Genomic DNA, 13,591 nt, shown 5'->3' with positions numbered 1-13,591 from the left:
AGCTACAAACCAAAAGCGACATATTTCGCGAGCATGTCATAAACTATTGTTGGCCCTCGGTTCAGCTCTCCGCGTCGCTCGAGGAAGAATATTCCCTAGTAGCAATTATTGTTGGCATTTTGATGAGCCATTGACGTGATATCGGCTGGCCAACGGTTAGGATTGTCGCCCTTTTCTTCAACTGAGCCAACGATCACACCCAATCTAGGCCCCACGTTACTTTCAATATAAAGGCCCAACTGAACATTTCTTTCCGTAGGGCCAACTCTTGACTAGGTACAATAAACCAACAGTAGGCAGACAATTGGCTCTACTACACTTCAATAAAACAGCTTTCAGAATGTTTTTTGGAGATTATTTCTTTTACATATGAGATTTATACCTTAATTGAATAATAAAATTAAAATAAAAACCAATTTGTATATTTGAAAAATATTTTATTTAAAATTTTGTAATGTTAGTATTTTATTCAACTTTTGGATGTGTAACGTTCATTAACGGGCATTATCCCCCCTTGTGAAGCTTTATTAAATTTTGCCATCAATTTATATGGAGGCCACATGCATTCTTTTTTAAAGACGTAAGCCACTCCGATCGTACAACACCCAACACTTCTATTGTCACCATCTTGAGTTGCTTCAAACTCAATTACTTTGTACATTATGTAAAAATAAAATAGAAAAAATATTATATACGAAGCGCGTCTAATTGTGATAAATGCACGCGTTCAACTGCATTAGTGCCTCATCGCTTCCTACCGTTGCCTTCGCCGATCAGTTTTTGTTTCATAACCGTCGTTGTTAGGAACAAAAACTCACATAAACTAAAAATGTATATTAAATAGAACGCAATAAAACAATACGCATTACTGTTGTACGAACGGATCTTTCACTTTCCATATTAAATTACCACTTACCTGCTTTATATTAGAACGGATCATCAAACGGACTGCAAGACGCCGTGCATCTGCAGTGCAGATTCTGCACATAATATACATATAACAGTCATTTCACCTTTAACTCGAAAAATAAAACACTCGCGTTGCGAAGTATATTCGTAATTCGCTGGTTTTGACTGGCTTCACGCACGTCATTTTCAATCATTATTTGTGCTTTATTGTAAATGTCAATGCGTAACAACGTTGTCTGGTGACAACGGTGCCCTCTTAGCATCACATCGATTAAAAATTAAAAGAAACAAGAGTCGAGAGACTCGTCCGTCGTTGTGGCGGCAACAAAGCTTTTCATTTGTTTTCAGTTTTGCTTTCTGAAATTAAAGTAGACAAATTTAATGAATAATCAATTAATAAAGTTCAATATACTGTACATAACAAAACTTCAGTGGGCCAACTATGGCCCAACGATAGAAAACCGTGAGTATTATTCATAAATAAGAATAGAAAGAACTCATTTTAGAATATAACAACAGGTTCGTAACAGGTTTGTAACAAGATTTCCACAACGTCTAAGGGCAACGTTTAAGCGTTGGCGTGCTTTGGTTGGTCCAAAGTAGTATTATTGTTACAAGTTTCTTGTTAATTAACCAACTATAGTAATTGTTAGCCCAACATTGAGTATTTGTAGGAAAATTGTCATAATCCTTTTAACGTAGGTAGGCCCTTATTTGAGCATTTGTAGGCAAAAACACTAACTATATGCCAACTGATTCCCAACTATTGGAAACCGTTGGCCAACCATAAATGCTGCTAGGGTTAACGACCTAACAGTACACGATTACAAAGGAGCCTAAATTCTGCCAACACTCGAGTTCTATCCGGAACATCAGTCCATACATTCCTCCCATATATGCTCCCACGACTCTATTCTTCCTCGACAAAACCTTGCATCTCCTTCTATCCTCCTCTTCCCAATACCTTCCCCCTTTCATTTTACCCCCTAACCTATATCCTGCCACCTCCTTTCCTCCCAATTGTTCCTTAAGTACCTTGGCACCCCCTCTTCTTTTATCATTTTATACCATTTATTGTACTTTGACTCCACTATGTTCCTCCACCTTTCTTCGCTCTGTACCTCTTTTTCCCTTCTCACCAGCTCTTCCCCTCTCAACCGTCCTTCATCCATCCATTCATCCACCTTCCCTATATTCCATTCCTTTCTTTCCCAGAATTCTCTCCTCTCCTCCTCCCATTCTGGGGGTCCGTCCTCTGGGGTGGTCGATGGTGCTAGACCTCCCCAGAACAAGAGGACCCTAGAACAAAACTCCTTACAACTGCTGGAGACTGGAGTTAGACAAGGTTTTCGAGTACTTGCTTCGATGAAGTGTAATAATGGAGAGGGCTTGTCTTTCCATTTTCTTTCCTGGTCGGCCTTGTGTGGGTTCGTTAGAGTAAGAACCCCTACCAGTGGTACTGGTACTAATAATCAGTTATTAGGCGCCGTTTGTCGTTCTACAAACCCATCACCTTCGGGTGGAGTCGGGTGAGGCCCATTGGCTTAGGTACCGACCCTTGGATAAACTCCCTGGATATTCCTCAACATTTCCTTGCCAGTTCACCTCCTTTCCCTTCACTTAATTTCCTTTCACACTACCTCCCGTACTATTAATACATATTTAAATTCAAGAGTACAACTATCGCCTCTTTCAGATTCGGCCTCAAGTACTGCACCGGTCCCGAAACCAGCTTCGACAGAATCCTGGACTACGCGTTGGAGTTTGCCCGCAGCTTCCTGGGGCTACCGTACTTTGGCCTGTTCTGGACAACTAGCATCAGTCACGAAAATGCGAACGGTTTGTCGTCGATGGATAGCCGGCTGCTGAGCAAACTGAAATACCTGGAACGCGAGGGTGTGCTGAACGACTCGATGGTCGTGTTTCTCAGCGACCACGGAATGCGTTGGGGTCCGATCAGGAACACGCTCGTAGGTTGGTACGAGGAAAGGCTTCCGTTCATTTACATTTGGCTACCGGAATGGTTTCGCCTGGAGCGCCCCGACGCATATGCGTCGTTACGCGCCAATGCTCGTCGACTCACCTCGCCATTTGACCTTTACGAGACGCTACGCGACGTGGTGGGTCTGTCGGGTGGCAAGGCAAATCCGTCGTCTGCGTGTCCGGACTGCCATAGCCTCTTGGGACCCAGGCCCGTGCCTCTTCAGAGGGGGTGTTCGGACGCTGGGATTTCTTCTCATTGGTGTGCCTGCACTGCGTTCAAACCAGCGGATCCACGCGATCCAATCGTCGAGAACGGCGCGAAAGCCTTCCTCGAGCACACGGAGAGCCATCTAACCGGGTACAAGGACAAGAAAGGCCACCGTCTCTGCTCTAAATTACGCCTAAAGAAGATTCTTCACGTGGACCGTGCCATCGACTTTGCTAATTCGACGGACTTAGTGTTCTTTTATATGTTGCAAGTCACCCCTGGAGACGCCAAGTTCGAGGTGACGGTTAGATACCACGAGAACGAGACTTACACGGTCTCCGATCACGAAGTGAGCAGAATCAACCCATACGCCTCCGGGGCTAAGTGCCTCGACCACGGAATGAAACAATATTGTCATTGCGTCAGATAGGACAGATGTCCGGCCTACTCATGGCCTGCTAACGAAGTATCTATTTTATTTGGGTACCTCGAGTAAAAGTCAATTGTGTTGTCTGTTCGGTCGTGGAGGGATAATCTGACTGCGTCTGGAGCTTTGAGTTTGCCTTGGTGCTGTGTATTGCTTGCTAACTCTACGTTGGACGCGTGATCACTTCTCACGCGTTAAGGTGCATAGACCACAATCTTCGTTCGCTATATATGCGTTATAGTATTTTGTGTTTTCTGGTGAGGCAGCGCTACCGAACTGTAGTCCACGCGACCACTGGAAGACCTGTTACACCTAAAAGAGTCTGTGACAGGCCATTGTTTATAATTTTGTTTTGACTAAGCGATTAAACTTACGAAAGTTTGACCAACTCTTATGAAAAATTCAGAACGTTTGTACACACATCATTCAAAAGTAATTGGATGCCTCGTTTATATAAGGAAATGTTTGTAAAGGATTATAATATGACCATCGATGTACCGATCTTATAATTAACCCATTGGCCTACAACCACGAGTGAGACTCGTGGTAAGAAATTTAATTCATAAACAATAAGCACGTGTCCGACTCGTGATGCTTCGTTCGAACTTCCTATCTTTTTGTTTAGTATGGTCTGAGGAATCGGGAAATAGCGTGTAGGTCAAGGGGTTAACGTACCGATTTACAGTACCAGATGATTTTCCAATATATTCAACTAAAATCAAAAACAAAAGCAATGCGTAAAGTGCAAAGGAAATCAAGGACAAATCCTTGTCATAGTCGTTTTTCTGAAAAATTAATTTTTAACCAAATTGCAGCCATTCGAAGATGAAATAACGATTTTTCGAGCAAAGATTGCTTATGTTCCGGCGACTAAAAGAAAACTGTAGCCCAAAACAAAAACTTCTATTATAAGGACTGCGTGATGCGACCTATAATAACTAGTCTTCCTTGCGACCCGCCCGCGTCTTTGTTATACGCTACTGTGAGTAGTCTCCCGCGCATTCAACTTGCGCACCACGCGTCGCCTATTTCCTAACCGACGCGACAGTGCTGGCACAGTATAAGTACAACCAGTAGCGTCACTTGGCAAAAGCAGCATCCGCAATGTGCATACCAAGAACATGGCGACGACGCTGTTTCGTATATTGTACACTAGATGGTACTAATAGTAACCGACACCACGCGCAGCGTCACACGTCGCACAATGGGATATTTCACCAATCTAGCTGGCGAAAAGAAAAGGAGTCCCCAGGTTTATATGAAATTTCGTATACAAGGGTTTTTGGAGTCGTAGATTACGAATCTGATATAAAAGAACAAAAAATCAAAATGGCGGATCTAATATGGCCGACTTGTATACTGAGAAGTTAGTAGATTTGCATGAAATTTCGTATACAGGGGTTTTTGGAGACGTAGATTACAAATCTGATATTAAAAAAATCAAGAACTCAATATAAATTAAATTTAATAAAAAACAAAGACATATATTTTGGTATTAAAAAATTAAAAAATGTACATATATATTAATGTCTGTAAATGAGTCACCAGTCCTCATCAGACGAAACTTCATTTTTATCCAACAGCTGCAGATTATCGTCTGATGATGAATTCGATACGATACAGAAGCAAAAGTTTATCAAGTTTTATTGAGGAATTAGAGTTTATTGGAAACTAAATAAACTGTAGCATGAAACTTGTTTATATCAAATTTGTAATCAGCAACTCCAAAAACTCTTGTATACGAAATTTCATGCAAATCTGGAAACTCCTTAGTTTGGCCAACTAGATTAGTGAAATACCCACATTACCTTCTGTTACTTTACACTAGTTTATAACTAAGCCAATTTTTAATAAAATCACGCTTTTTCGCGGCTGTTTTTTGCATAATAGGTTAGTATAAACACTAAGTTTTATGTCTGAGATAAAATAATTACCGGGACCAACCCTGAAGTAGACTAAACTCCTTTTTGTTGTTTAAAATTAAAATCAAAGTAAGAGTAAAAAGGTTATTTTTAAAGCCTTTTTTATATAAATTAAAAGATACAAATAAAAAATAAAACGGTTAAATTAATAGATACCTACCACCTTTAACACAATCCATAATTCATTATGGTCAAATATTCGCACAAACAAAAATGTTCTCTTCTGAAATACAGCAAATACAATTTTAAGAAAGCACGATGCTTACGTGAAAAACACATTCAGATACGAGTGACTTGCTCTTAAAGCCCGGTTGTTAGAGTTGCGAAATGGGTGGTTTTTGATCGCTAAATTTGTTTGACATTACCAGAAGACATTACTTTTTAAGTATTATAAACTTCAAAAACTGCACTTTTGGCCAGCTAGATTGGTTAAATATCCCACTGTGCGTCGATTCAATTTATTGCTCAGTGTCACAGTAACATACTGTGGCAGCGTGTTTACGTGTGGTGTGTCGTGTTTTATTTTTTTTCTAATTATTATTTTTATTTTTCACTTAGTTTCATATGATTACTCGCATTACTTTTATGTTATACTTATAAATTTGTAATATTTTAAACTTTGAATTTGTGTTACTTAGTAATCTGAATATCATTAGGTCGTCCTAAAAGTTCGTGCCATTTATACTTCTATTTCTCAAATTAATATGTGAAACATACTCTTAAGTGTCACAAGAAAAGATAATCTGTTTCATTTCACAATAGTTTCTTACCTCTCTCACATAGTCATTATACCGTTACTAGAAAACTTCTGTGGTTTTTTATTAAATTTCGACACAGTCTTCAGCACGAACTTATGGGACGACCTAATATTTTTACAATTTATAAAATATATATATTGTAACGCGTCGCCCTTGCACGGAACCCGTAACGACGTCACCCCTGGGGGGGAAAACCCCGTACGTACGCTCGGAGCTAGACGCGGTGCAAAGTGTCTTGTCAGGTAGCGCCGAGGAACCATAAAACTTGTACTCTCCATGGTCCGTGCTCGCCTACAAAAAGGACAACGTTTTTGCAGTCAAGGCAGTCTGAGAGTAAGACAAACCAAGGCTAGTGAACCAAGTAGTGGCGAAGAGCACAGAGGACAAAACTGACTCTTTACCCTACTCGGCAAAACCAGCAGCCTCCGGCCCGATAAGGGAAACTCTGTAGGAAGAGCCTATGCACGAGTGTGGCACAGCCGATAACGCTGACCACCCAAACTCTGCACGGTGAAACCTGGAGTAGCCACCCTTGCGAGCCTACCTCTGAACCGTCGCGTTTTCTAACCGCTGCCTAGCAAGGCGCTCTGCCCGCGGATTCGGCGTCTCAATTCCTGCCGCGAACCGACAAACAACCCCGCCGACAATCTCGGCCGTTACAATATATATATATTTTTTAAATTCTAGCACTAATGTTCAGTGTTTTATACATACCGTTTGCAATTGCCTTTCTTTTTCTCTCAGTTTATGTAACATGGCGGACCTCGGACACCAACATCAAAGGTGCCGACACGGACTGACACTACTGGTTGTACTTATACTGTCGTGTTGGCGTTCCTGTAACGTTGGGACACGTTTCGTGCCTCCTCCGATTGTAAAAGGTGTAAAAAAGTTAACGGTCACAATTTTCAGAGATGAAGCTACGCATTTAGATCGGTGGACACTTGTCTAAAAAAATATTTTCCACAAAATTGATTATGATTTAAAAATACAAAGTCAATTTTCTTTCAATTTCTAAATATTCTACTCGAAAGGAAGGTAAAAAGCTTCACAGGAAGCACATATCGCAAACAAACTGTATCTATGTAAAGAACTGTTAAATTTAGAATGTAATATATTTAGAAATAAGCGAAGTTTGACTGTAAATTTTAATGGATTTTGCGCAAAGTTTTTTAAAGGCATGTTCGCCGATCCCGATGTATAGAGTCACCTCTGAAAGTCTTCTGCATTTGTACAGTTATTAACTATTTACCATGGCGTGTCAAAGAAAAGTTGATCTCGTGACTGTCACGATTGGGATCGTAGAAATTGTTATCGATCGAGTGTGGCATAAATAAAAACATGTTATAGACATAGATTTAACTCTACTAATAGAGGTACAGTTTACTAATTCTTGAGACGTTGTGGTAGCCATTTTGAGATACATTTTGCCAACGGAGACGTGACCTTGAACAGACAATAGAGTTGACTTTTACTTAATTTTTCCAAGGCCTTTCGGATCCACGAACGCCTATTAATAGTGCCAAATACGATCTGCGTAGATCGCAAATCTCTGCGTCTGAATTTTTTTTTTCAAGCGATTTCACGTTCTTTATCGTCGACGGGAATCCCCTAGTCGAGATATCTGTGATCGATGGCAACTTACAAAAACGCTGCATAAACAAATCGCGAAGCATATCGAATCGAACCGCGCGCGAATAGTACATATCCATGTGTATATATGTATGTGTATGTGTATGTGCTCCCAACAAGCATATACAGGGTGGACTACGTAAACGTGATCATCTAAATATCTCCAATACTTATAAGTGGATACAAAAATCTGTATACAAAAACCAACGAAACGACAAAAGAAAAATTCCCCGGAAAGTTACGTTTTGTAAGGTTCCAACATCGATTCCTTTAAGATGCCAATTTAAGATACTTTTACAATAAAATAGATAAGTATTTACATCGAAAAATGTAGGTTTTGTACAGTTCCGCTTCTCTTATATAATCATGATAGAAGGTCAACATCATATGAAAAAGTCTGAAAAAATTTGTCACGGCGAAGTTCCATTGTTTTAAAGGGCACTTATAATGAAACAAAAGAACAAGAATAATTATTTTCGGAGTCTTTTTTCATGAGATGTCAATGTCATCAATGCTTTTAACATGGAACGCTGCATTTTTTACGTTATTGTATAATAGTCAAACTCAAGACGATTTCAGAATAGTATAGCACTAGGTTATTCAAAGTCTCTTAACCTCTGTTACTCACTGTGAGAGCGTAAATTATAAGGAAGTGTTTGGTCGGCAAACGCTTAAGAGGGTATCCTGAATTAGGAGGTCTAAAAAAACCGGTTTTTCGTCAATTTTTTTAGGATGGAAAAAAATAATTCATTCTATCAAACTTTTTACCCTATTTTCATACATATTTGAGTAGTCTGTACAAATTTTATCAACAAGAAATATTCAAATTGACTCGACTGCGACCCACATTTGTAGAGCAGCTCACAATTAAAACCTCCTATCGGCGGGAAAGATGCAGGTCGCAATTTTTGTCTGACACAAAAAAACCAATAGAAATTTTCATTTTCATACATTTTTCTTCTATGTGAACTAAGAAAATTCATACAAAAAAATTTTAAACAACTTTCTTTATCAAGTTAAAGTGATTTTTTTCACCCAAAGAACTCGTTCTTTTTTTCAAACTTGCAGTAATTTCACATTTCGCCATTTTTGCAGGTTTTTCTTAGTTCACATAGAAAAAAAATGTATGAAAATGAAAATTTGTTTTGTTGTCTTTGTGTCAAACCAAAATTATGAAAGAAAATTACGACGGTTTTAATTGTGAGGTGCTCTACAAATGTGTGTCACAGTCGACTCAATTTGAATATAACTTGTTGAAAAAATTTGTACAGCTACTCAAATATATATGAAAATAGAATAAAAAGTTTGATAAAATTAATTATTTTTTTCCATCCTAAAAAAATTGACGAAAAACCGCTTTTATTAGACCTCCTAATTCAGGATACCCCCTTAACTCTACAGTTGACTGCTGCCTCAGCTGCGTGTGCAGGCCTGAACGTTATTGATGTGCCCTCTTTTGTGATCTTCAAACCTAAGCTTTTTATCACCCAGACGTCGAAGCCGGTTGCGCCCCTTTTATCATCGAGACACGAGATAAAAGTTCGCCTATCTGTGCCGTCCAACATTGTCAACATGCCGCTTCGTTCCGCCCCCGAATTGGATGGTGCCAGCGTCCGCATATGGAAGGCCGTACTATCTACCATCAAAATCCTACTCTTCAACGTCGTACTCGCGGCAGGCGGTTGTCCATCTTCGATGTCGGCCTGAAGGATGATATTCGCGCAGAAGAAATCCAGTTCGATTTCTCCAACCGATTACCATCTTATCTCTATAACATCGGTAGTCGTCAGACACCTCCAACAAAATTCTGGCGTTGAAGCTTCGCGCATCCAGTTTAGGGGGGTATTCTTGTCTAGAGCGTAAATTTTTAGTTCTTTTTAAGGGGCGCATGAGCCAGAGCCAAACTCCGAATTGACTTCAGCGACAGTTGCGAAAAAGTAGGAAACTCCGGGACAAGGACAGAGAGGGGGATACAACAATTGCAGGAGAGACGAGGACAGGGCGATTAGGCTAGCATGATTTTTTTCCAGGATATTGAAGCAAAGAAGCAATATTTTCTAATAATTCTGCTTTTAATATATTCGTTACACTTTGACGGATGCGACTTCAAGGCCTGATTTTGCAATTTCGACCTTAAAACTTTATAAACAATAAAAGTACGTTTGCTATCTTCATTTTATTGGTTATAAAGTTTTAAGGCCGAAATTGGAAAATCAGGCCTTGGTGTCGCATCCGCCAAAGTGTAACGAATATATTAAAACCAGAATTATTAGAAAATATTGCTTCTTTTCTTCAATATCCTGGAAAAAAAATCATGCTAACCTAATCGCCGTGTCCTCGTCTCTCCTGCAATTGTTGTATCCCCCTCTCTGTCCTTGTCCCGGAGTTTCCTACTCTGGCTCCTGCGCACGCTTAAGGATTTTTTTTTAATCCATGAGGAGTTTTTATAAAGGGTTCTGTACACATACTTGTTCACATTTTAAGAACATATACAATTGTTTTGGAGGTAAAAAGTAATCGTAATTAAATTCTGCTCAATCTGAAAATTTACGTTTCCAGAGGGAGTTAGATATATGAATAATAATGTATCAGTACTATTCTGTTCATTTATGGACTCATGACACGGTACGCTATGTCCACAGTAAACAGTTTTTATAGTACGCATTCCTTTTCTAATCTATCTGTAAAACACCGCACGATTCTGATCGAGTTTTATGTTTTGATGAAGTTATGAAAATGTTTGATTTCACAGTATATTTTCAGGAAGCAATACAGGGTGTTCCACGCAACTGGAACCTGTACCTCCTAAACGGTAGGGAGTAGAAAAAAATTATAAGTGAAAGTGAAATGGTATAGGATAGGTTTCGTCTGATTTTTTATTAAACTGTTCCTTGTAAAATTCCGCAATGGGGCACAAGGCCCGATTTTTCAATTTCGATTTGAAACATGATAAAAATACGTTTAAAGGCGAGCAATTTTTTGTGGATATTTTTTCAAAAAAAGGGTACAGTCTTCGGTGACTTTGAATGACTTTGTATTATACCATTCTGAAACTGCTTCAACGGCGGCTGTTGCATAAAGATTAAAGAAATATGGTTTTATATTTAAAAAAAAAACATCGATGACCTTGGAATTTCACAAAATAATGATATTAGAAGAAATTATGTTTCACCATTATAAGTGCCCTTCAAAACAATGCAAGTTTACCCTGACAGATTTTTTCATAATACTATAAATAACGAAAATATTCAAGGTGTAACAAGTCATTACCCCACTCGATTTGTTTTCTTTTGTAGTTACGTCACTGCGTAAACGAAAATACTTTCATCTCAATAAAGAAATTTTGATGACCTTGAAATCTTCCACAATATAACACGAAAAGAATTTATTTACTATTAATTTATTTATTTACCCTTTGAATGGCTTATCCTGCTTTCAACAGTTTCCTATACGTACATAAGTACGACAGACAATTGAATAATCCCATTTACCCGGTTCACCTTGTATATGTATGTATATACAGATACACATAAACACGCGTGCGTATATTTTACTACGTCTTTAAGCGCCGTTTACTTTAGAATCGAGGCACGCTACGACTAAATGAATAATATCGAGAAGATTTGAATAGTTTCGCGCGGCGCGCGATTATCTAGCAACGATCGTTTTCGAAACTAGCTAAGGTTCGATGACATGTACATATAAGAAATAAACCATTTTTCGTAAAAAGAGTTTGAAAATGTGTTTTCTTTAGGGCTAAGAATCAATTGGTATGACACTGTTACAATTTGCAATTCGCGGCTTGTAGGTTTCTGTGTAGGACGCTGTTATCGCGTTTTGTTTCTCTTTAGACGGAGAGCTGGCTACGAAAATCACGAATGATAAGGTGCAGTGAAAATTTGTATCTAGAAACACACCTTACTAGATGACAAAGCCCATAGCGCTGCAGCCAGAAGGCGCTCCCGGGGCTGGAAGCGTGGGCGGGCGGTCAAACATCCCAGATAGCACAGGGACGTCTTACGTACGTCCATAATACGTCCGGTACTGGACGTTCGAGACGTCCTATGGAAGTCCAGATAACGTCCAAACGTCCCCTGAACGTCCTGTGAACGTCCCTGGAACGTTCTCTGTACGTCCCTGAGACGTTCAGTGTGGACATTCCCAAAACATTTTCCGAACGATCGAAATGAACGTTAAAATGAAATTTATGTTTAGAAGATGTGTGTATTGAATATTTGGACAATGTTGAATAAATTTTCAAAATTGAGATTTAAAAAAAAATTAAATTTAAATTTTATATATTTTCTTTTATTTGTTGGTAGACTTTAGTTAACTGTATTTATTTCTTGTAACTGGATTCCATGAAAACGACGAACAAATCTTCCACATTTTTAATTTACCTCCGGCGGGATTTGAACTCACGATTTTCAAACTACAACGACGCAACCTGCTTTCTCACTTACCCATAAACGCCTTTGCTAACCCGATTCATACTTTAGGCTTATATAGTGACTCGCATTAATATTCGGACACTTTTTAAAACACAATTCCGTAGTGTTCGCGATGTTCAACAGTCCTAGCTAGACAAAACCGTTTTTAAGAAAGGCGCTTACAAGAAAATAAAATCAAAGAATACTAACATTTGTTGCTAGGATTAGGAAAACTACCAAAAACATTCAAAATAAATATGTTATTTTATAAATATTAAAATATAATCCTTATTAATTAATTAATAATGTATTAAAATTAAAAAACATTGTTAACAAATGAGACAATTGTTATAATCAAATAATTATACATATTGCATTAAAATAAAATAATTATTCATTTTATTATAATATAAACAATAAATAGATAACAATTTAATCAAAAAACTAATACTGATTCAAATAATAATATTGATTATATATTATTTAAATAATTTATCATTTAAACGAAACATCATATATACAGGTTGTTTCAAAAATGCTGGAGGTCCGTGAAAGAGATGGTTTGGGAGGTGATTTCAAACAACTTTTTCCTTAGCGAAAATGTTGTCCGAGGTTTCGTTAAGAAGATATTAAGCGAAAACCCCGACCAATCAGAGCGCGCGTATACCGTTGGAGCGGCTGCGGTAGCGCATGAGTGCGGCCGCCTAGTGCGTAGCTTACGCTCAACCGGCATACTCGCGCTCTGATTGGTCGGGGTTTTCGCTTAATATCTTCTTAACGAAACCTCGGACAACATTTTCGCTAAGGAAAAAGTTGTTTGAAATCACCTCCTGAACCACCCCTTTCAAGGTGTTACAACATTTTTGGAACACCCTGTATATGTAGGTTTATTTATTTAGAATTTTAATATATTATGTATAATTATGTGTACGTTCATAAATTCAATAATGTTAATCGTGTGGATAAGTTGTAACATAGGGATAGGGGTCGAAATCATTTTACAGACAAAACATATTTCTTATAACTAAAAAAACCGTTCTCCTGGTTTTGGCGCCAATCGTTGCTATGGACTATGGGATCATGCTGGGAAGTGTCCTGTTGAGTATTCGCGTGAATCAGGCACTTCCCACGCTTAGGCGGGTGTGGGGTTTTAGCGGGTAGCCATCGGGAACGGGAATGGTAGTCCCGCATAACCTCGGCCCCCCCCCCCCCCCGGGAAACCGAGGTATGCGTAACGCATTTCTCCACAAAAAAAAAAGAAAAAAATGGATTATGAGATCATACATTGTTTCCTATAGCTACAGCACTGCGCGCTCAGCTTC

At 38.8% G+C, this 13,591-nt stretch overlaps 1 protein-coding gene across 1 annotated transcript in view; it reads left to right on the top strand.

The window, feature by feature from the left end:
* Positions 1-12,097, top strand: part of LOC128878826 (uncharacterized) — a 49,767-nt gene extending 37,670 nt beyond the window's left edge. Inside the window, exon 5 of the mRNA XM_054127380.1 lies at positions 2,606-12,097. Within this exon, the coding sequence (XP_053983355.1) occupies positions 2,606-3,530 (925 nt within the window). The 3' untranslated portion in view covers positions 3,531-12,097. The remainder of the gene's footprint in view (positions 1-2,605) is intronic.
* The last annotated feature ends 1,494 nt before the right edge of the window (positions 12,098-13,591 follow it).

This window comes from Hylaeus volcanicus, chromosome 6 (genome assembly GCF_026283585.1).
Source record: "Hylaeus volcanicus isolate JK05 chromosome 6, UHH_iyHylVolc1.0_haploid, whole genome shotgun sequence".
NCBI lineage: Eukaryota > Metazoa > Arthropoda > Insecta > Hymenoptera > Colletidae > Hylaeus > Hylaeus volcanicus.
This window is presented reverse-complemented; position numbering and strand designations above follow the sequence as displayed.